Source organism: Phalaenopsis equestris, unplaced genomic scaffold (assembly GCF_001263595.1).
Source record: "Phalaenopsis equestris unplaced genomic scaffold, ASM126359v1 Scaffold000760, whole genome shotgun sequence".
Classification (NCBI taxonomy): Eukaryota; Viridiplantae; Streptophyta; class Magnoliopsida; order Asparagales; family Orchidaceae; genus Phalaenopsis; species Phalaenopsis equestris.
In genome coordinates this window covers 172,597-194,482 of record NW_018165200.1, presented here as the reverse complement: position 1 = coordinate 194,482, position 21,886 = coordinate 172,597, and the positions used below count along the sequence as shown (strand labels likewise).

Below are 21,886 nucleotides of genomic sequence, written 5' to 3'. Positions count from 1 at the left end.
ACGGGTTGGGTTGTGAGTGGACAAGCTGGACTCGCTTCCGGAGGCGAGAGAGAAGATGTAGATGCTCGGTGAGGCCGCTGGGAGGTGGTCCTTGGGTAGCAGCAGGTGAACAGGCTGTGTTGTTTTTTTCTTCCTCTTCCTGGAAAGCAGGAACCTGAAAATTCCTCTCCTAGAAAACAGGGACACGAAAAGTCCGAACTATTAAAAATGAATCTTTGGCTGCGATGAGAAGGATCATCGCTGGCAGTGTTTCCAGGGGTTAATGCTGAGTGAGCATTGCATGCAAGAGAAACTAAGCGGACGACAATAATGGAGAGTGGCAAATAGAGGGACGTGTTGGTTTTGGGTGGTTAGTTTCTAAATATTAAAGTTTAAGTTTTTGGGATGCAAATCATTATGTTTTAGGTGACATGTATATAAAAATCCTTCTTTTAAATACTATATAAATATGACGACACGATTCCATCAGAAATCATCTTCTTATATTGACCTAGCGCTGATTATTCTTTATTTGGTAATATTGTTAGTTATTTTTTTCTGATAATTTGTAATTTGCTAAATTATTGCTCTTGATATTCATAAAAGATGATGTCAGATTTCAGTTAGAGAAAACTTTTTTGCTTATTGAATTTATTTGTTTTCAAATACTTGCTAAATTTTTTGAAATTTTGTGATCCTTTCATTTATCAATTGGGCTTTAAGGTTTACTAATTTACTATGGTCTGTCTAACTTAAATAAAGTGCGTTGTTGTGTTGATTTGTTCTTAATTTTCCTTTTGATGAAGGCATTATGCATTATATTAGCTGTATTTGGAAACCATAATCCCGGAGTCTCGGAGTCTCCCTCATGAAACTCTGCCAAAGGGCAATGATGCATAGACCAAGAGAAGTAAAATCATTTCATATTTTTGTTCTTTTTTTTTTCTATTGGATATGTATTTTGGGAAAAGCCTTGAATTAGTAATGCTTATTTTTTAACTGTAATGATATCGGAGTTAATCCGAACAACAACTGTGTCAAGTTTTAGAGAATAGATCTTCATACTTTTATTGATAGGAAGAGAAGTATAAATACGTATTACAAGATCCCAATAAAGGAAAGATATAAATTCAGAAATAGATCTACTGGGAAATACTTAAATATGGAAACAAAAATAAAGGAAGTAAATAAAATTGAATAAAAGTTATTAATAACTACAACATTAATTATCTAAGAATTCTTATACTCTCCCTCAAGTTGAAGCATATATGTCCATCATTTTCAATTTGGATTTGAAGTCGTCAAACACTGGCTGAGGAAGATTCGTGATAAGGATATTTGCTATTTGATCATTAGATGGGACAAATAGAATGCAAATCTCCTCTGAATTGAGCTTCTACTTAATGAAGTGTCTGTCAATCTTCACAAATTTGGTCCGATCATGCTGGATTGGATTATGGGTAATACCAATTGACTGCTTTATATCACAAAACAGCTGAAGAGGAGCAGAGGTTGACATACACAATTTACTGAGTATGATGCGTAACTAGAGAGCTTCACAGATACCCAATGACATGAGCAAAACTCAGCTTCAGCATTGCTCCAGACAACAACTGATTATTTTTTGTTTTTCCATGTGTTAAGATTTCCTCACATGAATGAGCAAATATCTCGAGTGAATCGTCGATCTTGGACATATTCGGCCCAATCCGCATCTGGATAAACAATAATAGAATAAGAAGTGTGGCGCGAGAAAAAAAAATTTAACCTGGCATGCCTTTTAGGTAGTGAATGATCATGTGGACGGACAACTCTAGGATGGTGCTCAGAGGGATCGTGCATGAGTTGACTCACAATAACTACTTCGTGAAAAATGTCGGGATTGGTATGGATGAGGTAAATGGGTTTCTTCACAAGCCGTTGACAGTGAGTTTTTTTCATCGAAACCACATTGGAAACATCAACTAATTTTTCATTGGGATTCATTGGGACAACCACTCATCATATAATTTTTCACTGGGATTCATTGGGACAACCACTGATCATATAATTTTTCACTGGAGGAAAGTCGAAAGAAAAAAGTATTCTGATAGGCCCGGTGAAAAACTGTGGCCCATTATTATCTTTGTAAACTTGCCGAACCGAACCTTTAGGGATTGTTTCAGTCCGTAGAGGGACTTCCACAGTTGGCACATCTGTCTCTAGGGAACAATAAAGTTAATAAAGCCTGGAGGGAGTCTATGTACATCTTCTCTGTGAGATCCCCATTTAGGAAAGTATATTTGGCATTCAATTGGAGCAAAGACCAGTCCAAATTTACAGCAAGGGAAAGTAGGACCCGAATGGTGTTTAATTTAGCAACCGGAGCAAAAGTCTCCTCATAATCAACTTCGTATGTTTGTGAGTAGCCTTTGGCGACCAATCGTGACTTATTGCGTTCAAAGTATCAATCGGAGTTAAACTTAGAGCTAAAAATCCAGTGCCACCCTACTGCTTTCTTATTTGTGGGAAGATTCACAACATCTCTTGTATGATTCTTCCAAGGGGCATTCATTTCATCCATTACTGTAGCTTTCCAGAAATGATCAACTAATACTGCATCAATAGTGGACGGGAGGTGATGATTTGTCACGTCAGCAACAAATACTTTATAGGTCGGCAATACACTGTGAAAAGATATATTTTTCCATGGAATAAAGAGAGCATGCTTGATTACATGCCTCAACAGGATAATTGGTGTCACTCGGAGCAGCTTCTAGGTCTTGTAAAGTGGTAGCAGGCTCCAATGTGGGATCATGAGTGTGCCGAGTATAGACATGGTTAATGAGAGGAGGTTCTGAATTTTTGGTAGGTGGTGGACAATGTAGTCATGGAATGCATCATATTACGGATGAGAAGGTTTTGTTGAATGATGAGGATGAACATATTGCCATAGGCATCATATTCTCCTTTATAGTAGTATTAGGGAGAAGCAGATTAGGCTCTGAAGCTAAAAAATAGGGCGGCCAAATGTTTATGTTTTGGTTAAGGATGGGTTGGGTTGTGTTTATTTTAAGTGGGGCTGGGTGGGTTAGAGTCAATTTGTGTGTTGAAATGAGTTAGTTAAGAGAGGCCGGTAACTTAAGAAGATGGGGGGATGGATGGTGTGAGAATTAAGAATGCTTAATATATGGCGGAGCTTTGATTATAATAGGGAAGGATTAAGACTAGAAGGAATAAATTAGGCAAGTAGAGGATATGGGTTTGGGAGATTGTTTGGGTTTGGTTTATTTAAAGTGGAGATGGGTGTATTAGAGTTGATTTTTGTTTTGGAATGGCTTAGTTAAGGGGGGTTGGCTTTTTGCTAGAGGAGATGGGAGGTGAATGGTGTGAAAATTAAGAATGTTTAATATATAGCTGAGCTTTGGTTTTAGGGACGATTAAGATTAGAAAAATAAATAAGGCTAATTAGAGGGGTGGCTTTAGAAAATGGGTTGGGCTGAGGTTTATTTTGATTGGAAGTGGGTGGTTTAGATTTTTTTTTTTTTTGGGAAATGGCCAGTGAAGGGTGTTGGCCAAGTAGAGATGGAGGATGAATGCTGTGGTAATTTAGAGTGTTTCATATATGGTGTAGTTTTGGTTTTAGGGAAGGATTGAGATAAATAAGGATTAGAGGTGATGGGAGATGAATGATGTGGCAATTAATAATCTTTAATATATTGTAGAGCTTTGTTTAGTGTGGAAATTAACAATTTTTAATATGTTTTAGAGATTTGGTTTTGAGGAAGCATAATGATTACAAGGAATATAAAAGGTTTCGTTTGGATGGGAACGAAATGGATGAAGGGGCAATGAATTGCCTTCAGGAATCAAAAGAGATGAAGAAGCTGATCAAAGCAACTTGTAGGGTGGAAATGTACCTATATGGAGTTTGTTGTAGGGAATGTACTCTTCTTACTTAGTGGTGTGCAGTGGAACAGTGAGGCTTAATGTTTGCGGATTCTACTCAACTCATGTTGATCCCTCTCTAACCTAGTTCCAGCTGATCCGATCATCTTAAAGCCAATTGTTGATTTGTATGTGTTGTTGGGATACCTATCGTGGTCCATGTTGTTTTTTTGGGTCCTAAGTGAATGGTTTTACAAATAAAGCCTGTTCGGCAAAATCAAGCTGAATTTGCTTGTTAATTTTGATTATGATTTAAAATTGCACAATTAGAGGTGCACCTCAAGGCTTGCTTTGACACACACACACACACTGGGGGTGAGGCGCACCTTAAGGCATTGCCACAATCAAATTTTCATGAGTTGTAAGCCTAAATAATTAGGTTTAATTTTAATTTTTAAAAAAAATATTTAAAATTAAAATTTCATAGTATACACCTAAATCAAACCGAACTTGAGGAGAGCTGCTGCACGATTTCAAGCTTGCAGTCTCATCTTGTAGGAAAGTTCTGTACCCTATCCTGCTTCTTAGCCTCAGCCCTGCTCCTGCTTCTCCAACGCCTCTTGTTTTTCATCACTTATCTTCTTGTTTTTAGGATGGGGGAGGAGATAAAGCGATCAAATATCGACACTGCAAGTTTGCAGTGTCATGTTGTAGGAAAATTCTGTACCCGATCCTGCTGATTAGCTGTTCTGCTCCTGCTTCTCCAACTCCTCTTGTTTTCCATCACTTATCTTCTTGTTTTTAGGATGGGGGAGGAGAAAAAGCGATTAAATATAGAGTCACTATAACAGCTGTTATAACAAAATGCCAATAATGTAACACAAGCGAAATAACCCCGAAAGCAGGATAAAAGTATATTTTTAGTTTTTATATGTGGTTAAATTTCTATAGTCCATGCTTTGCATTTTTAATGTTGATGGCTTGTTAGAAAAAATGAACAAGTGAAATTTGGTTGGATATAGTTTAAATTTCAAACTTCATGAGCCTCTCGAAACTTTCTCAAAGCAATGATTTCATTTTCATGTTCAATAGTGAGTGAAAATAAAATCATTATTTTTTAAAATAGATTTTGATTTACAAATGTGCTCTAAAGTAACTATTACACTTATGCTAAGTTGCCAGAAAATCTCTTGCTTGATTTTATCCCTTCTAAGTTTTATGTGAATGTAATGCTCACTCTATATTTAGAGCAAACCAAATGGATATAGAGTCAATAAATTTGGCCATTTATATGTGCTGTACTCAGCTACGTCATGACATAAGCATATTAAAAAACCACATCGTATTATTTGTGCTTTCATATCTAATGTTGGCTTCTGATTAGGTTTATATTCTGCCGGGCTGCACTTTCTCTCCTTGGCACACCTAGGAAGGAGAGTGGGCATTTACCTGATTGCCTGCCAAGCCTCCCAGAGGCTGTCTCTCCAGAGTCACTATCAATTCAATCACACATTTTGAAGCTCACGGAGACCCTTGGGGTTATTAACCATTTTGAATTCTCTGATGATATAAAGGGCTCAGCTCACAGAAGATGATTAGTATTAAATATATTCCCACCTGTTGATATATAGCATCATGGGAGTTCACCGATTTAAAACTTTTGTTGATTACATTTCGCGCAGATGCAGAGGTGGGGGCTATGATCCGTATGTTCTGCTGTGGTTGAGATGGAAGAAACCAACCAACTGCTGTCATGTAATGAAGATGGCTGCCAGATTGTATTATTCTTTTTACATCTCTCAATTTTTGACTCTCCGAAAGAGACGTTTGTTTCAGATATGGAGGCCCTCACTGAAATGATTAGCTTAGTTGCTATGTAATTATGCTGTAGCGTCGATATACATTATTTATTAGGAGGGATGTCCGCGGCATCATCATGGCTCACATTCGTATCATTGACAATTCAGGATTGTGTAATCAGAGGGAGAGGTTGAAAAAAATCTGAGAAAAAAATTATTTCCTTTATCTCAGCTATCGGTATTCCTTTGTCAGATTTTTTTTTTCTTTTATCTTTCTGTTTGCATGTAAATATTAATTTATGCAACATCTACTTGATGCTTTTTTCTCCCTAGGGCTGCAGATGAAGGGCGTCGTCGCTTTAACTTGCAAGTGGTTTTTATGTCCTATTGATGTTGTGTCATCAACGTAGCACTTAGGCGTCGAGCATTTGAATCTTTTTTATGTAATTAATTTTCTTGCTGTTCTCATGTAATGCATGGGGGAAGACCATTTTTTTTTTTTTTTTGTTTTTCTTGGGGAGAATTTTCATATTGATGTTATGTTATCACTTTTTTTTATTTAAGAAGCGTAGTGTTTTGGTCTATATCTGCTGTAGTGTAGTATGAAAATCTTCTGGGATTAAATAGCTGATCTTGATAAAAGGTTTGCAGATTCCAACAACAACAATACCAAGCTTTTATCCCATTAAAAAGGGCCGGCCGATTCCGTTTGATGAAATTTGCTTAGTAATTATTGGATACTAACTGGAACATGAACGGCCTTAAATTTATTGATGTGCTGAAAAAAATTCATGACCGACTCATTTGTTTTTTTGGACAAATCAGATATGAACAGAAAAAAAAAATCTGTTGTATCTACAATTTTCATTTTTTCTTTTGATTGATACAAATTGTTTGACAATTTAATTGTCTTTTTAGAAAATTTAAACTTATTACTCAATTTTAAAAATTTACGAGCATTAAAACTGGAATGTGGGTGGTACATGACAATTTATAGCACTTCTTTATAGGGCTGTCAAAAAAGCTCGTTGTTCGCAAACAGTTCGTGTTCGATTCACCAGAGCATTCGTGTTCGATTTGTTCGATAAGCAAACAAGAATTTATGATATTTTTAAAATTATTATATACTCAAAAAAATTAATATATTTTAAAATTTAAAACCTGTAAATTATAATGTAAAATAAATTATTAATAATAATACATTTACATACTATCTAAACTCTAATAATATAGGCATTATATATTTATATAATATAAGTATATAATTATTATAATATATTATATTATTATTTTTATATTATAATATACAAAGGAAATGAAAGAGCGGAACCCTAACCCCCTGTTTTCACCTCACACCGCTCTCCTCTCACGCGATCTCACGGAAGCACGAAATGGGCTGCTCCTTCGCTCAAGATCATGGAAAGCTCGCCGTTCTCCTCTCACGGAAGCCCGAGACCGCAACTGATCTTTCTTCTCCTGCTACTCCTCTCAAGATCGAGAACCATCTTCTTCTATCAAAATCGCAAAAAGCTTCTCTCGGTGAGAACTTGTCTCAAAGTTGCGAAAATCTTTATCTCGGTGAGAGCTTAGATTTGATTTTTTGTGTTCGTTCTCTAATCTCTACTTCTATTTTTCTTTGATAAAAGGTATTTTTTTTCGGTGAGTCGGCGTTGGATCAACCCGGTATTCTTGCTTCGGTGTTCGTTACTTCGGTTGCTCAGTATTGTTCTTTTATGAGTTAATTTTTGTATTATTATTATTTTTTGACATAAAAAGTATGTCAGATTATTTAGTTTGGAGAAATGTAAATACATAAGAACTATGTGTTAGGTATGTAAAAACAACCCTAAGTTCATGCAATAACATTGTATTACCTTATTGCATGTGTTAGAATTTTTGCCAAAAAAATACACTATTTTGGAGTGGAGTTTGATGGGGAATCTTATGGATCTTGTTGTATGTTTGGACTATGTATTTTCTAAGCAATTATCTGTGGATCTAATGATGTTTGTTATGCTCTTTTATGATTGTTTTGCTGATCTGAACAAATTATGTACTTTGTGGCTTTTTGCTTCGAAAGATCTTTAGGCTGAATATTTTCTAATTTTTTTTGAGCTACAGGGATTCTATTGAATCTCTTGAGCTGAATTTTTGATTCAGTAAATTATGAGTAAAACTTGATTTGAGAGATTTATGCATCTTCTATCTTTATTGATTTGAATGATTTAGGCCGAATCTTCTTAAATGACAAGCTAGGTTTAGCTAAGGCTCTTTTTGGTAACGGATTTAATAATTTCTGTAAATTTTGATTTGCAGAGTTCTTCCAACACCAGGATCTAAAAAACCCTAGGTAAAGAAAGTTTGAGAAGAAGAAAGTTTGAAATTTAAGGTAGACAAGGTATTATTTTTTCTTATTTTTTTATGTAAACTAAAATATTTTTTGCTTGAATAATTGGATGTAATGAAAAATGATGAATTATTTTTATTAAAGTTTGTTATTTATTTATTTTGGTAGTTTGATAATTAATTATTAATTCTTATATATTTTATGAAAATGTATTTCAATTTTTAAAAGATAAAATGGTGTATTTCAATTTTTAAACAAATATGAGAATTAATATTTAAATTGTTGTCTATTTAACAATTAAAAAAATATATATAAATTTGAAAATTTTCAAATAATTCGAACATTTCGATTCGAACAATTCGAACAAAAACGAACCGAACACGAACAGACTCTTCACGAACAATTTCGAACACGAGTCTATTTCAAACAAACTATATTTCAAATGAACCGAACACGAACATGAGCACTGTTCGTTGTGTTCGGTTCGTTTACACTCCTACTTCTTTACATGTAAAAAAAATTACACACTTATGAATTGGCCTAATCTTTCTTTAAAATAAATAAAATCCCTAATCGTTTCAGCCTCTAATCGAACAAACCCAATCTCTATTAGAGATCGCAACCCATGACTGCCGGGCGCTCCAGCCAACCCTTAGTGCAGCCTGCCGACCGGCGTAGGCGCCTTCATCCTCTTCTCTTTTGCGTGAATCGCGTGATCTCCCGAGCTCTCCCACCCTCTCGACTCGATACAAAGAGAGGAGAAGTCTCGGACATCGCACCCTTATCTCGTTTCCTCTCCTCCTTACTCATCCCAGTAGTCGCCGAGCTCTAGCGGTAGAATGACCATCCCCCTCTTCTAATGCCCTAGCCGCTGATCCTTTGCTCGTCTCCTACGTTGCTGCCAAACTCTTTGGCAGACGGTTGTCTCCATCTCGTTCCTCAATCAGAAATATTTCTTCATAGGTGAGTGGTGACTCTGCCTACTCTCATTATTCTTTCAAACTTTTATGGTTCTGTTTTCGTTATTCTAGTTGACAAGAAGACTCAATTTCTGTTTAATTTTATTGTAGATTAAGTAGCATTACCACCAAATGCTTAGATTTCAGAAAGGGTTTTATAGATTTAGAAAAACAAAAATTATGAACTTATTCTTGATGATAGATTTACTATAGCTTGGTTTCAAAGTAAACTATAGCATATAATTTAAATAATGACTATTGATGCATTTGTGTTGGTTTATGTAATTCTTTGTTAATGATGCCATCTTTATTATTTTTAATTTATTATGTAAATTTGTAAATCATGCATTTGTTTTATTTGTATTGTTATACACGTCATGGAATGTTTTTTAATGTTCATGATGAAATAATTAACTGCGTAAATATATCTATTTTGATTGATTATTTCACAGGTTCTTATACACTCAATTATATATCCTACATGTTACCTCAAATTTAATATAATAAATTTAATTTATATAATTCATGCTTTGATAATAAATAATAATTGTCATGTTTATGATAATTCTTTTGATAACTGCATGTTAGTAATATATGGAGTATGTGTGTTATTATAATGGGTTTTTTATATTGCCAACCATGCATTCAAAACATTCAATATAACATATTAACCGATTAAACTTTAAATATAACATTTTAATCACCTAAAATATTCACTCAAAGCCTTCACTGGTGGCTAAAATAGGGTTGTTGAAATGTAAAGTAGTTAAAATGTTCCGTTATATTCAATTTTTTGGTGGTTGGTATGTAAAAATTTCTATTATAATAGAGCTTATATCTATATGCTGCTCATTCAATGGCTAAAACAAAAAAGGAAGATACTCTTCTTCTCGTCTTCTTCTCTGCCACTATATTCTCTTTTCCATCTCTTTCTCTTCGTCTCCACCACTACATTCTCTTCTTCCTCTTCTTATTGTTGTGAAAAAACGACGGCAATAAAGCGAAAAATGAAACGAGAAAAATTGTACGCATAAAAAACACCAGAGCGACACACAAATTTACATGGTTCGGCAAAATTGCATACGTCCACGAAGCTGCAGAGAATTTTATTACTTCGAGGAATTACACCGTCGAACGCCTCGACTTTTACAAGAAAATCTCTATTTTCTTCTCTCCCTTCCTCTCTCTCTCTCTCTTCCTCTCTTTCTCTTAGCTCTCAAGATGACTTGGTTTGGTCTTGCTTGGCTTGCTTGTTTATGATTAGCCATAAGAGGCTATTTATACAAACTAGGAGAGCGGTAGAGGTAGGTGAGCGGTAGTTGGGTGTGATAGGTGAGCGGTAGGTGGGTGTGATAGGTGAGTGGTATGTGAGATTCTTAATTAAGAAACTAATTAATGGATCGGGTCTCCACATTACCCAGCAATTCTTCCACTTGGAAACTGAGACACTGAATGCATCATCTACTCGCTGCATCATCTACTAGCTATACCGACCTTTTTCTCAAACATGATATCCTCCACCTCTGCAACTCGAAGCACTGGTTTTTATGCCAGAAGACTAGCTGAAGTCGAGCACAACTTTAACTTCTCCCATGTAACACCCTCAGTTGACATATCACCGTCAACGTAGCCTAGTATCACCAAGCTTTTTCCTGAGTTACTCTTGTATCTGCTTACAACTGCCACTGCATGAGCAATATTCTGCCCCTGCCCCTGCTGAAAGCCCTTTTCAACAAGTCCAGCCATTTTCAAGAAGTCTAGCCGTGTACCTCTTACTGCCATCAAGCGCAGTCTTCACCCGGTACACCCACTTGTTGTGCAATGTTTTCTTCCTTGGTGGAAGTTCTGTAGCTCCCAAGTCCGATTCCATGACAGGGAACCTGTTTCCTCCTTCTTGGTCATCTCCCACTTGCTTGAATTCTCATCTTGCAAGAACAGGGAACCTGTTTCCTCCTTCTTGGTCATCTCCCATTTGCTTGAATTCTCATCTTGCAAGAATTCTTCAAAATTCTGTGGTTCTCCATCATTTGTCTGTTCAAAGTCCGGTTTTCCTTCCTTTGGCGCTCTACCACTTTTCAGGAAATGGACCTTCTTCTGCTTCCCCATAATGCACCTCTGACTCATGTGTCCACGCCTGAGTAAAAATGTAGTTATATATAGTGTGTCAGTTTTCTTACCCCGAGCCATTACTAATGCTCATTTGGTAACCATCCACGTGCTGTCTGAGAACGCCACTGAATGACCACCCTCAAGCAAGCTGCCCAACAGATATGTGGTTCTTTTTTAGTTCAGGAATGTGTCTGACCTTTTGCAGGATCCATTTGCTCTTGTTAGGGAGTGCAATATCAACATCTCTCATTCCCACCACGTTCAGAGCTTTTCCATCAGCCAGATTTACCTTCCCAAAGTTACCTGCAGCATAATTTCGTATTAACTCTTGATGGGAGGATGTATGGAAGAAAGCCCCTGAATCCAGTATCCAGTCATCAACAGAACTGTAAACTACCAGAAATAGTGCGTCTTGTATTTCTTCAGATATAATATTAGCGCCATCATTCTCCTTCTTTTTAGGATTTCTGCAGTTCCTTTTTATGTGGTCAGCCTTGCCACAGTTCCAACAGGTTGCCTGTTGACCAGACTTTGATTTCAATCTTCCTCTATTTGAGTTCCTGTCATGTGATCTCCCTTTGGAATCAACATTCAATGCCGAACTTGAACACGAGGCCTCGCCAGAATCCTTCCCGCGCACCTCCTCAGCCAAAATCAAATCATGAATATCATCATATTTCAGCTTTGATTTACCTGCAAAACTGTTAATTGCCATCCTCATGACTTTCCAGCCATTTGGCAATGAAACCAACAATATCAGTGCATATATCTTATCATCAAAATCAATTTCAACATACGACAACTGATTTGTGATAGTGTTGAAATCATTCAGGTGTTGAGCAACAAACACACCTTCCGCCATCTTCATGTTGAATAACTTTTTCATCAAATGCATCTTGTTATTCGTCGATGGCTTTTCATACATATTTGATAAAGCCGCCATGAGATCTGCAGTACGTCGTCGTCCTCTCCTTTATGACATTGTGAGCAACGGACCTCGATAGGGTTAATCGAATAACAGAACCTATCGATCCAACAGATTCCATTCTGCCTCGTCCATCTTTTATGGTCGCTTTCCCAGTAATGAAAGATGAAATTTCTTCCCATAGAGGTAGTCCTCTATCTGCATTCTCCAGTAAGCAAAATCTGTGTCATTGAACTTCTCAATCCCCGATGTCATCACTTCGTCTCCGCCCATCGTTCTTCCTTAGATCCGAACCAAATCTCTGATACCAGTTGTTGTGAAAAAACGATGACAATAAAGCGAAAAATGGAACAAAAAAAAATTATACGCAGAAAAAACAACAGAGCGACAAACATATTTACGTGGTTCGGCGAAATTGCCTACGTCCATGGAGCTGCAGAGGATTTTACTACTTCGAGGAATTACACCGTCGAGCTCTTTGACTTTTACAAGAAAATCTTTATTTTCTTCTCTCTTCCTCTCTTTCTCTTAGCTCTCAAGATGACTTGGCTTGGCCTTGCTTGGCTTGTTTGTTTATGACTAGCCATAAGAGGCCATTTATAGAAACTAGGAGAGCGGTAGGTGGGAGGTAGGTGAGCGGTAGGTGGTTGTGGTAGGTGAGCGGTAGGTGAGATTCTTAATCAGGAAGCTAATCAAATTCGATGGACCGGGTCTCCACATTACCCAACACTTATGTCCTCCACCACTATATCACAGTAGTATTTCCTCCACACAAACGAATGAAGGCATCTTTTTTCCTCAAGAAAGCTATGGAAAAGAAATACTCAAGAAACTCAATATGAATGATTGCAACCCCATAAACACTCTGATGGAATGTGGAGGCAAGTTTGAATCCAAAATTAAGAATGGTGAAATGGTCAATTCAACCTTTTTTCAAGAGCTTGATTGGAAGTTTGCGTTACTTGATTTGCACCAGGATGAATATTTTTTATGCTGTTGGAATTGTTAGTCGCTATATGGAGGCACTAACTATTACTCACTTGAATGCTGCCAAGAGGATTCTTCGATATATCAAGATACGATTGATTTTAGCTTATTCTATTTATCATCAAACGATTTCAAGCTTGTCAGCTATAGTGACAAGTAATAGACCATAGACTTGGATGAGAGAAGTACTACAAGGTTTGTGTTCTACATAGGATACACTATTTTTACTTGGATGTCAAAAAAATAATTGGTTCCAACCCTTTCTACTTGTGAAGCTGAGTATGTTGTTGCAACTTTATGTGTCTGTCATCCAATTTGGTTCCAAAATTTATTGGAGTTAAGATTGTCACAAGAAGAGCCAACAAAGATTTTTTTCTATAACAAGTCAGGTATCGCTTTGACCAAGAATCTTGTTTTCCCTGATCAAAGTAAACATATCGACACACGCTATCACTTCATCAAAGACTACATCACAAGAAAGGATGTGCAAATAGAGTATGTGAAGACTCATGATCAAGTAGCAGATATATTCATGAATCCCCTCAAGCATGAAGATTTTATCAGGATAAGAAGATTGCTCGGGATGACAAATTAAGTTTAAGAGGGGGTGTTGAAAATTAAACTTGATTTAAATTTGGGCTTTTAATTAAGCCCATAATCTAGAAAAGTCTTTGAAATATCCTAGAGACTCATTTTTTAAAGAAAGTTTTAGAAGATTCTAGAGATGTGTTTTAAAGAGTGATTTAGAGAATTCTAGAATATATAAATGAAGATAAGAGAATATTCTAGAGAGTCAATAGGAGCCATTAGAATGAAAAGTATTGGCACAATCCTAATGGGGTTTCGCTAGTATAAATAGAGATGATCTAGAGATGTGTTTTAAAGAGTGATTTAGAGAATTTTAGAATATATAAATGAAGGTAAGAGAATATTCTAGAGAGTCAATAAGAGCCATTAGATTGAAAAGTATTGGCACAATCCTAATGGGGTTTTGCTAGTATAAATAGAGATGGCGTGTTTGAGTTTGTATCAAGTAGAATCACGAAGAATAAGAATGAAATAAAAGTGAGTTTTTAAAGTGTTCCTCTTCTCTTTTTAGTACTCATCTTCTTACAATAACCTCATACTTTCCAACACTTTTTGCATTGTAGAGCGTCATCTTAGTTATTCAGAGGCGTATGCACCCATTACTGAATTAAATGAAATTCAAAATTATCATAAACACTTGCTAAACAGGTCTTTGACTGGGAGCAAACTTCTGATTTCTGAAGTGAATTTTGCTTAAGGTCGACATGTTCAAATATAGCATATGCATTTTGTAAGGAGAAACATTTTTCTGAACATTAATTTATACGCCTGCAAGTTCCATATAATGTAATGATATATGTAAAAGAGAGATTAACATTTGGACTTGCATGAATTTTTCTGGAATATAATCACCTATTCCGTCTCCCCCCTTCCTAAGTTTGAGGCGAGAGTTGTAATGAATTGGATTTCATCATATGTTACATTGTTCAAATTTATTAACTATTTATACATTTGGACTTATATTCAATTTTATTTATTATTACGATTATTCTTATTAATACAATTATTATTATTATTATTATTATTATTATTTGAGTTTCAATGATACTTCAACTTTTTCCGTACTAACATCGTCAGAGATTTTTGATCAACTCCCAAGTCATCCAATAAGCCTTGCATCCATATAACTTCCTTCATTGCTTCCGCGACTATTATGTACTCAGTCTCTATAGCAGACAAAGCAACAATAGACTGAAGAACCAACCTCCAACTGACTGGTCCCACTAATGAGAATAAATAGCCACTTATAGATCTCCACGTGTCCATATCACCTACATAGTCAGAGCCATTGTAGTCTACACACAAATCTATAATAGATGAATGTATCTCCTACACCAAGCCAACATCAACTGTACCCTTCAAATACCTCAGAATACTCTTCCTAGTCTGTAAATCAATCCTTTCTGAATCATGGATAAACTTGCTTACAACACCAATTGCTTGTGCAATATCTTGTTTAGCACAAACCATGACATACTTCAGACTGACGAATGAACTAGCATAAGGAATCAATCACATATCTTTAATCTCATGATTATCTTTATAACACTGATCTGAACTCGATTGAAAGTGAGATGTAATAGGTAGACTCACCGTTTTGCTTGAGTCATCAACATCAAATTTTTTCAGCACCTTCCGAACATAAGCTCCTTGCGAGAGTCAAACATTTCCAGTTGTCTTATATCTGAGAATCTCCATGCCAAGTATTCTGTGAGCTTCACTCAACTTATTCTTTTCAAAATGTTTGAATAGTTGACTATTCATCATATCAAACTCAATCTGACTAGCAGATACAATCAACATATCATCAAGATATAAAAGCAAGTAAATGAACTCATCGTTGGCAAATTTTTTGACATATGCATAATGATCATACATGCTCCTCGTGTCACCTCATGAACTGGTCAAATTTTTTATACAACTGTCGCGGTGACATCTTTAACCCATACAAAGACTTGTTTAATTTGTAAACCAAGTCCTTTGATGATCCATTCTAGGCGGTTGCAACATGTAGATCTCCTATTGCAATTCTGCACGTAGAAATGTAGCTTTCACATCGAGTTATTCCAAGATTAGACTGTATTGTGCTACAAGTGCTAAGAGAATACAAATTGAGGGATGCTTGACCACTAGAAAGAGCACCTCGTTATAATTAATCCCTTCTCATTGTGCAAGACCTTTTGCCACTAATTTTGCCTTGTACCGCACATTAGCCCTATGGCCTCTCCAAAGATCACAGTTTGGGCTCTCCACTGTTGTATTGACAAGGAATTTTTGCCTCTGTGACTGAAAGTGTAAATGCAATGCGATCCCTCACCCAAGCTTATTTTGGGATATTCAAGTGTTTGGTCCTGCTCATGGTTCCAATTTATCATTTTGCACATGGTATTAAGTTGGATACTTAAACACTCCCATGTGGTCATAATCTCTAGCAGAATACCCTAACCACATCACTTTGGGTCTTCTTTCGAATAGTCAGAAAAGACAACCGAATCACCAAGTGATAGACATATTTTATGGCTTCAACCCAATATATTCTATCTAACCCAACATTAGATAATATACACCACACTCTCTCCATCAAAATCTGATTCATCCTCTTTGTCACCCCGTTCGGCTATGGTTTCTATCAAACAATGAATTGGTGCTCATTCTCAGCTCTCTAGCACATTGCAATAACGCATTTAAAGTGTATTCGCCCCCATTATCTGATTTGATACATCAAATCTTTTTACCAATCCGAGACTCAATCAACTTCTTCCAATTTATGAAAATCTCCAACACTTCATTTTTTTGCTTCATTGTGTACACTTAAACATACCTGAAGTAATTATCAATAAAAGAGACAATATTTTCACCCGCTGAATGATGTTGTCTTTGTCAGGCTCCAAAAATCTGTGCGAACATACGTTAAAACACTTTTTGTATTGTGGATGGCAATCCTAAAAGATACGCGTGACTTCTTGCCAAATACACAATGCTCACAAAAATCAAGTTTGCAGATGCTCGTTCCTTTCATCAACCCCTTCTTCATCAAAGCCTGAAGTTTCGAACACGAGCCAATTTCGAACGAGCCGAACACCAGACTCGGCTCGTTTACAGCCCTACTCATATACCATAACATATTAGAGTCAAAAGAATTATAAGCAACCGTGGTCGTTTCAGTCGCTTTACTACCTTGAAGATAGTAAAGATTGTGGTAACTAACTCATTTATAAAAAATCATTGCTCTAGGATTTTTTCTTAGAACTTTTGTCTCAATAATTTTCTTATAGTCCTTGGACTCAAAGCCTCAAACGTCAACAAATTCTTACTGATATATGGAACATGTTTAACGTAGGTGTACCATCATTCATTCTGATAATGATACTCCATATACCAATAGTATGACAAATTTGATTGTTGCACATAGTCACTGCACCACTATCTAGCTTCGTATACGTACATAATCATACTCGATTGGGACAAATGTGATAGATAACATCTGTGTCCAGAATCTAGCACGAATCATCTGTAAACAAATTATGAGAAACAATAGATAATAATACATTTGAATCCACAACTTCACATCTTTCCACAATAATTTTAACTTTCGTCTCAGATGCAATTTCCTTTTCTTTCTCCTTTAGCTTCAGATAATTTTTCTTCCAATGATTAGTTTCTAAACAAAAAACACTCCCCGCTTTTGAGAAGTGTCGTTGTCACATTTCTTTGTTCAATTATTCTTCTTTTTCTTCTTAGATTTGTCATGTTGGAGTGTAAGTACCCCAGGTGACTCAATCTTTGCGGACTCATCGTCTCTTCGACAAAACTCAAGATTCAATAGTGTTGTAGTCACTTCGCCATAATTCAACACCTCATTCCCATGAATGAGTGTTATAGTGAAGTTTTCATATTCATCTAAAAGCGAATTCAACAGAAGAAGTGTCATATCTTCATCTTCAGCTTTCTCATACAAATTTATCAGATTTACAAAGAACTTTGTAAAGTCAATCAAGTGCTCATCAAAAGTAACCCCCTCCCCCATCTCATGTAAAATCTGTAGAGTCGATGCTTCATATAGAGGGGGTTCTTCACGCAATTCGTGAGATATTTGTTCTCCAACATACTTCATAATTTTCCTATAGAAGTCTCCACCATCTCCTCATATTTGATCTCCTGGGTCATGCAATTTCAGATTAAGCCACAAGCACTTCGGTTCATCTTTAACCAATCTCCCTCTGACATATCTTTAGGACATTTCTCGATATCCAAGACTTCTTACAAATTCAGAGAACACAACGCATGCATCACCTTGCATCGTCACATACAAAAGTTTTTTTTGTCGTCAAATTTCATCACATCGATTTTGACGGAAGACTTAATCACCTGATTAATTGACTTTTACACTGTCATATTTAACATTAAAGAACCTAAATTGTGCTATTATTTCGAGGAAAATGAAAAGAAAAACAAAAAAAATTATCTAAGAAAAAAGTTTCATAAGAAAATGCGCTTTTTTCTTTTTTTTTTCTCTTTCTCAACTCGATTTCCTTTTGCTGATACCGCAAATCAAAAAGGGAATGAAAAGATTCCACAATCAATTCTTTACTTCTCTGTTCGGTTCTCCCGCAAACCAAAACAGAAAGGGTAGCACATGCCAGAGCCGTCACCGACGCTTGTTCCACGCTGGAACCACCGCCTGAAACCGCCGAATCTATCGGCAAAGCACGCCGGACCACGTGCTGCACAAAACACCAGGAACACGCGCCGAATCAGCTTGTTGAATGTCGAGACACGCGATCCAATCGTTGTCGTCGACTTCCAAACTAAAAACCACACGTTCTGATACTAGTTGTCATGCAAAAACAAAGTAGAAGTGTAGAAATTCACATAACAACAATTAAACACAAGATTTATTTGGTTCAATGTTAAGTTGTTTTTCTTACGTTCACGGGGAGGGAGATTTCACTAGCACCGTTCAAGGAGAGGCTTGGGTTACAATTTCCACACACCACATTCCTCTCTCATGAACAGGAAGCCTTTTTTACAGAGGCGGCTTTGAATATATAAGAAAAGGAAAAAAAAAAAATTATAATAAACCAATTAAATACAACAATGGATATTGCACTTCTTCATATGAGATTAAGCACAAAGCATGTTCAAGTCGTTTTAGATCTCAAAATTACCATAATTAGCCTATTTCTTCTTATTTTGAGGTTGGATCATCATCAGCATCCTTAATCGTACCCCAACTATTTATTATGATTGATTGTATAATGTGGTGTTCTTTATTTTGTACAAGTATTTTCCACCATTTTTAGTCATATTACCTTTAGTTTATTGCGATTCCTGAATAGAACAATGAGATATTATCTAATGAACCTTTGTTTTTTCTAATTAAAGATAATATACACACATATAATTATGAACACATATCTCAAATTGCAAGGCATATCTTTGGTTTACTCTGTAAATTAAGAACACAGAAAAAAACAAAGAAATAATAATGATCAACAGAAGTAAAGGTAAACATACAATTTCAATCAAATTTCATTCACATCGAAATGCTTGAGTGTATGACTAATTCCCAGTGCTTCTCCTCCTCAATGAACCTGTAAGTCTGTCCAAAACTGTCATCTTTTTCTTACTTCTCTTTTTCCCACCGTCTAAATCATCAGCTTCTAAGTTTATGTTTCCACTATCAACTTTGGAACAAGGGTGTTGAATATCAGAGACACTGCTACAGGAAGTTCGCGATCCCTCCTTAGCAAAACTATATCCCTTCAACCTCCCTGACTCCCCAATGGCAAGCCTGCGGCTGCCGCTAACTGAATAGTAACCAGTTTTCCACTTCTCAGAAGGGAAAATTCTCAAACACTTATTCGTCTTTGCACCATGAATTGTTGATTTTGAAAGTTGAAGTGACCTAATCTCTGAGAACTTTGAGGTCTTATTTGAATCTGCAGCTGAAGAAGATGCAAGTAAACTTTTCATCTCCCTCACACGATCAAGAGCAGCAGCTTCACTAACTTTTAGGCTATCGTAATCTTGCCTTGTTTGCTGCAATACACTTTCCTTCTCAAAAAGCTGATTCTTTAGCTTAGAATTCTCATTTCGAGCATTCTCCAGTTCTTCCTTTACCGTGGTAGCCTCACTAAACGCCTGTTTGATTATTTCTCGGAGCTTAGCATTCTCTTCCCTCGCAGTTTTCCAGGCATTATTCATCCGAATGTTCTCCTGCTTCTCCTTAGCGAGATGTTCTTCAGAAATCCTTACGCAATTTACCAAGTTTTCCTCTTTCTCCATCCAAGCAGCAACATATTCCTCATATTCCAACTTCAATCTGTTGTACACATCCAAGGCCTCCAGTAGCTTTTGCTCGGTGCTTTTTAGCAAAGAATTATCACATCTAGCTTCTTCTCTTTTTTTCTCTAACTCAGATTGGATTATGGCAAGCTCAGCATTTGTTTGGTTGGCTTCGGTAGTTACTTCCTTGAGTGCAACGGCAAAATCATCCATGGCTTTCCTGCTTTTCTCTTCTGCCTCCAGTGCCAACCTAAGATCATTTCTAAGCTGCCTTATCTCCTCATGGGTACCAACAGGTTCTAATGATTCCCTGTTATCTGAACTTCGACGGCTTATGCCAGTTGAATTCTCCAGCATTTTAATGTTCTCTTGAAGATTCCTTACCTCTAACTTAGCCTCTTCAAGTGAAATCTTGGTTTGCTCAAGCTGTCTGGTCTGATGAACCATGGACTCGAGCATTTTTTTTTCTGATGCCATTGCTTTTTCAGCTTGTAATTCTATGAACCGAATCTTATCCATGCTCTGCATGGATTTTCCATTTTTATTTTTCAATTTAGCAAACTCCTCAAGATCAAGGGATCTCTCCTCCGTTGTCCTCCTGAGCTCCTCTTGGAGTTCGCTCAATTTTTGTTGTGTTTCAGAAACTTCTGCAGATCTTTGTGTCTGTGTCATTCAAAGCATCATACATTTTAGTCATAGCACATTTGGTTAATTTTACTTGGAAAACACGCCCGATGAAATTCTTAAATGCATCATTTCCTTGGATGTAGTTAGAAATCATAATTGATTTCATAATCCCCGAGAATCCTCAAACTCCATCAATTATAATAAATTCATTTTTAACGCCAAAATAAGTGAAATCACAATCAAGCAGCGAAATGAGATTTTTGAACCAGTACCTCTTGAAAAGATGGGAGTTTTCCAAAGGGATTCCACTCAGAAACCTTCGAAAGTACCGAATCATGGAATTCAGGTGAAACAAAAGACCCCATGGACATGTTGACCAAACTTCTATCCGGATTGGAAGCCGATGAAGGTATCCTTCCCTGCCTTTAAGAAGACCCTGCGCAAGAATTTAAAAAGCATCAATAAATTCAGAAACAGAACAGACAAATACCAAAAAGAAAAGAAAAAGAAAACTAAATCCATAAAGAAGGAAGCTTTTCAGTACCTCAATCTACAAGTTTTCACCTTGAGCAATCTCCCTCCAGTAATTTCTCATGAAAACTAGAAATCTATTCAGAAGCATAGAAAATTGCAGCGAATAAGAAAGAAGAAAGCTTAAAACTCCATGAATAAAAAGGAGACAACTGAAATCAGAAATACCGGAGCTCACAAGGTTGCAAAGCGTCTCTTTTCCTCGAAGTCACGTTGGGTAGGAAAATGGAATACAGAGAGGAGAAATCCGCGCTAGGGAAGAGTCTAGACGGCGAGGAACGAAAAAGTACTCCTTCAGTAGAGGGAGGAAAGCTGTTGGAAGCTGTCTCTCGGACTCGGAGGCAAATACGAGACAGACTATTATAACCGTTGGATCTTCAGTGGCGCCGTGGAAGTGCCGCTCAGCATTCTGATCGTGACGTTGATTGGGATTACCGCAAATGAAATGTTTTCTTTGTGAGGGCCGAAGTTAGAGGACAATTCCCCCTTATTTGACTAATGAAAACAAAAAACAAAAAAAAAAAGAATTAATTAAAAATCTGGGAAAATAAATATAAACGCATAACACATAATTCTTTATATTTATACATTTAACACCTAAATATTTTTATTTATAATATTTTTGTACAGTAAAAATATACAAGAAAATGAAAGGTTACATTTTTTTTAAAAAAAATAAATAATAGCGATTCTTTGAATTTGACATTGAAAATTTGGATGGTATGTATGTAAATATGAAGGCTCAGGTGTAAATACATGAGAAATGTGTGGTACATATGTTAAATATATTTTAATTTTTTTATGTATTGCATTATTTTAAAATAAAAATTATATTTTATGATTTATTATGATTGAAATTTAATTAGAATATATATATATA

At 36.2% G+C, this 21,886-nt stretch overlaps 2 protein-coding genes across 7 annotated transcripts in view; one reads left to right on the top strand and one right to left on the bottom strand.

Annotated features, from left to right (window-relative positions):
• LOC110030764 (protein SCAI homolog) overlaps positions 1-6,219 on the top strand; it is a 35,527-nt gene extending 29,308 nt beyond the window's left edge. For 2 of the 4 annotated variants that reach the window (XM_020733669.1, XM_020733668.1), the window contains exon 9: positions 5,231-6,219. In XM_020733669.1, coding sequence (XP_020589328.1) covers positions 5,231-5,441 — 211 coding nt within the window. In that variant the 3' untranslated portion in view covers positions 5,442-6,219. The remainder of the gene's footprint in view (positions 1-5,230) is intronic. The other 2 variants (XR_002294678.1, XM_020733670.1) reach the window with 2 other exon arrangements.
• Positions 6,220-18,991: 12,772 nt separating this feature from the next.
• LOC110030774 (putative WEB family protein At1g65010, chloroplastic) lies at positions 18,992-21,474 on the bottom strand. 3 transcript variants are annotated; one of them, XM_020733685.1, is made up of 4 exons: positions 21,160-21,474; positions 21,020-21,083; positions 20,748-20,911; positions 18,992-20,511 (listed from the first exon to the last, which is right to left on the bottom strand). In XM_020733685.1, exons 3-4 carry the CDS (start codon positions 20,844-20,846, stop codon positions 19,123-19,125), a joined length of 1,488 nt encoding a protein of 495 aa, XP_020589344.1. In that variant the 5' UTR covers positions 20,847-20,911; positions 21,020-21,083; positions 21,160-21,474; the 3' UTR covers positions 18,992-19,122. The 3 variants fall into 3 exon arrangements, with proteins under 3 accessions (XP_020589344.1, XP_020589342.1, XP_020589343.1); XM_020733683.1 differs by having other exon boundaries at positions 21,175-21,474; XM_020733684.1 differs by having other exon boundaries at positions 21,185-21,474.
• Between the last annotated feature and the right edge of the window lie 412 nt (positions 21,475-21,886).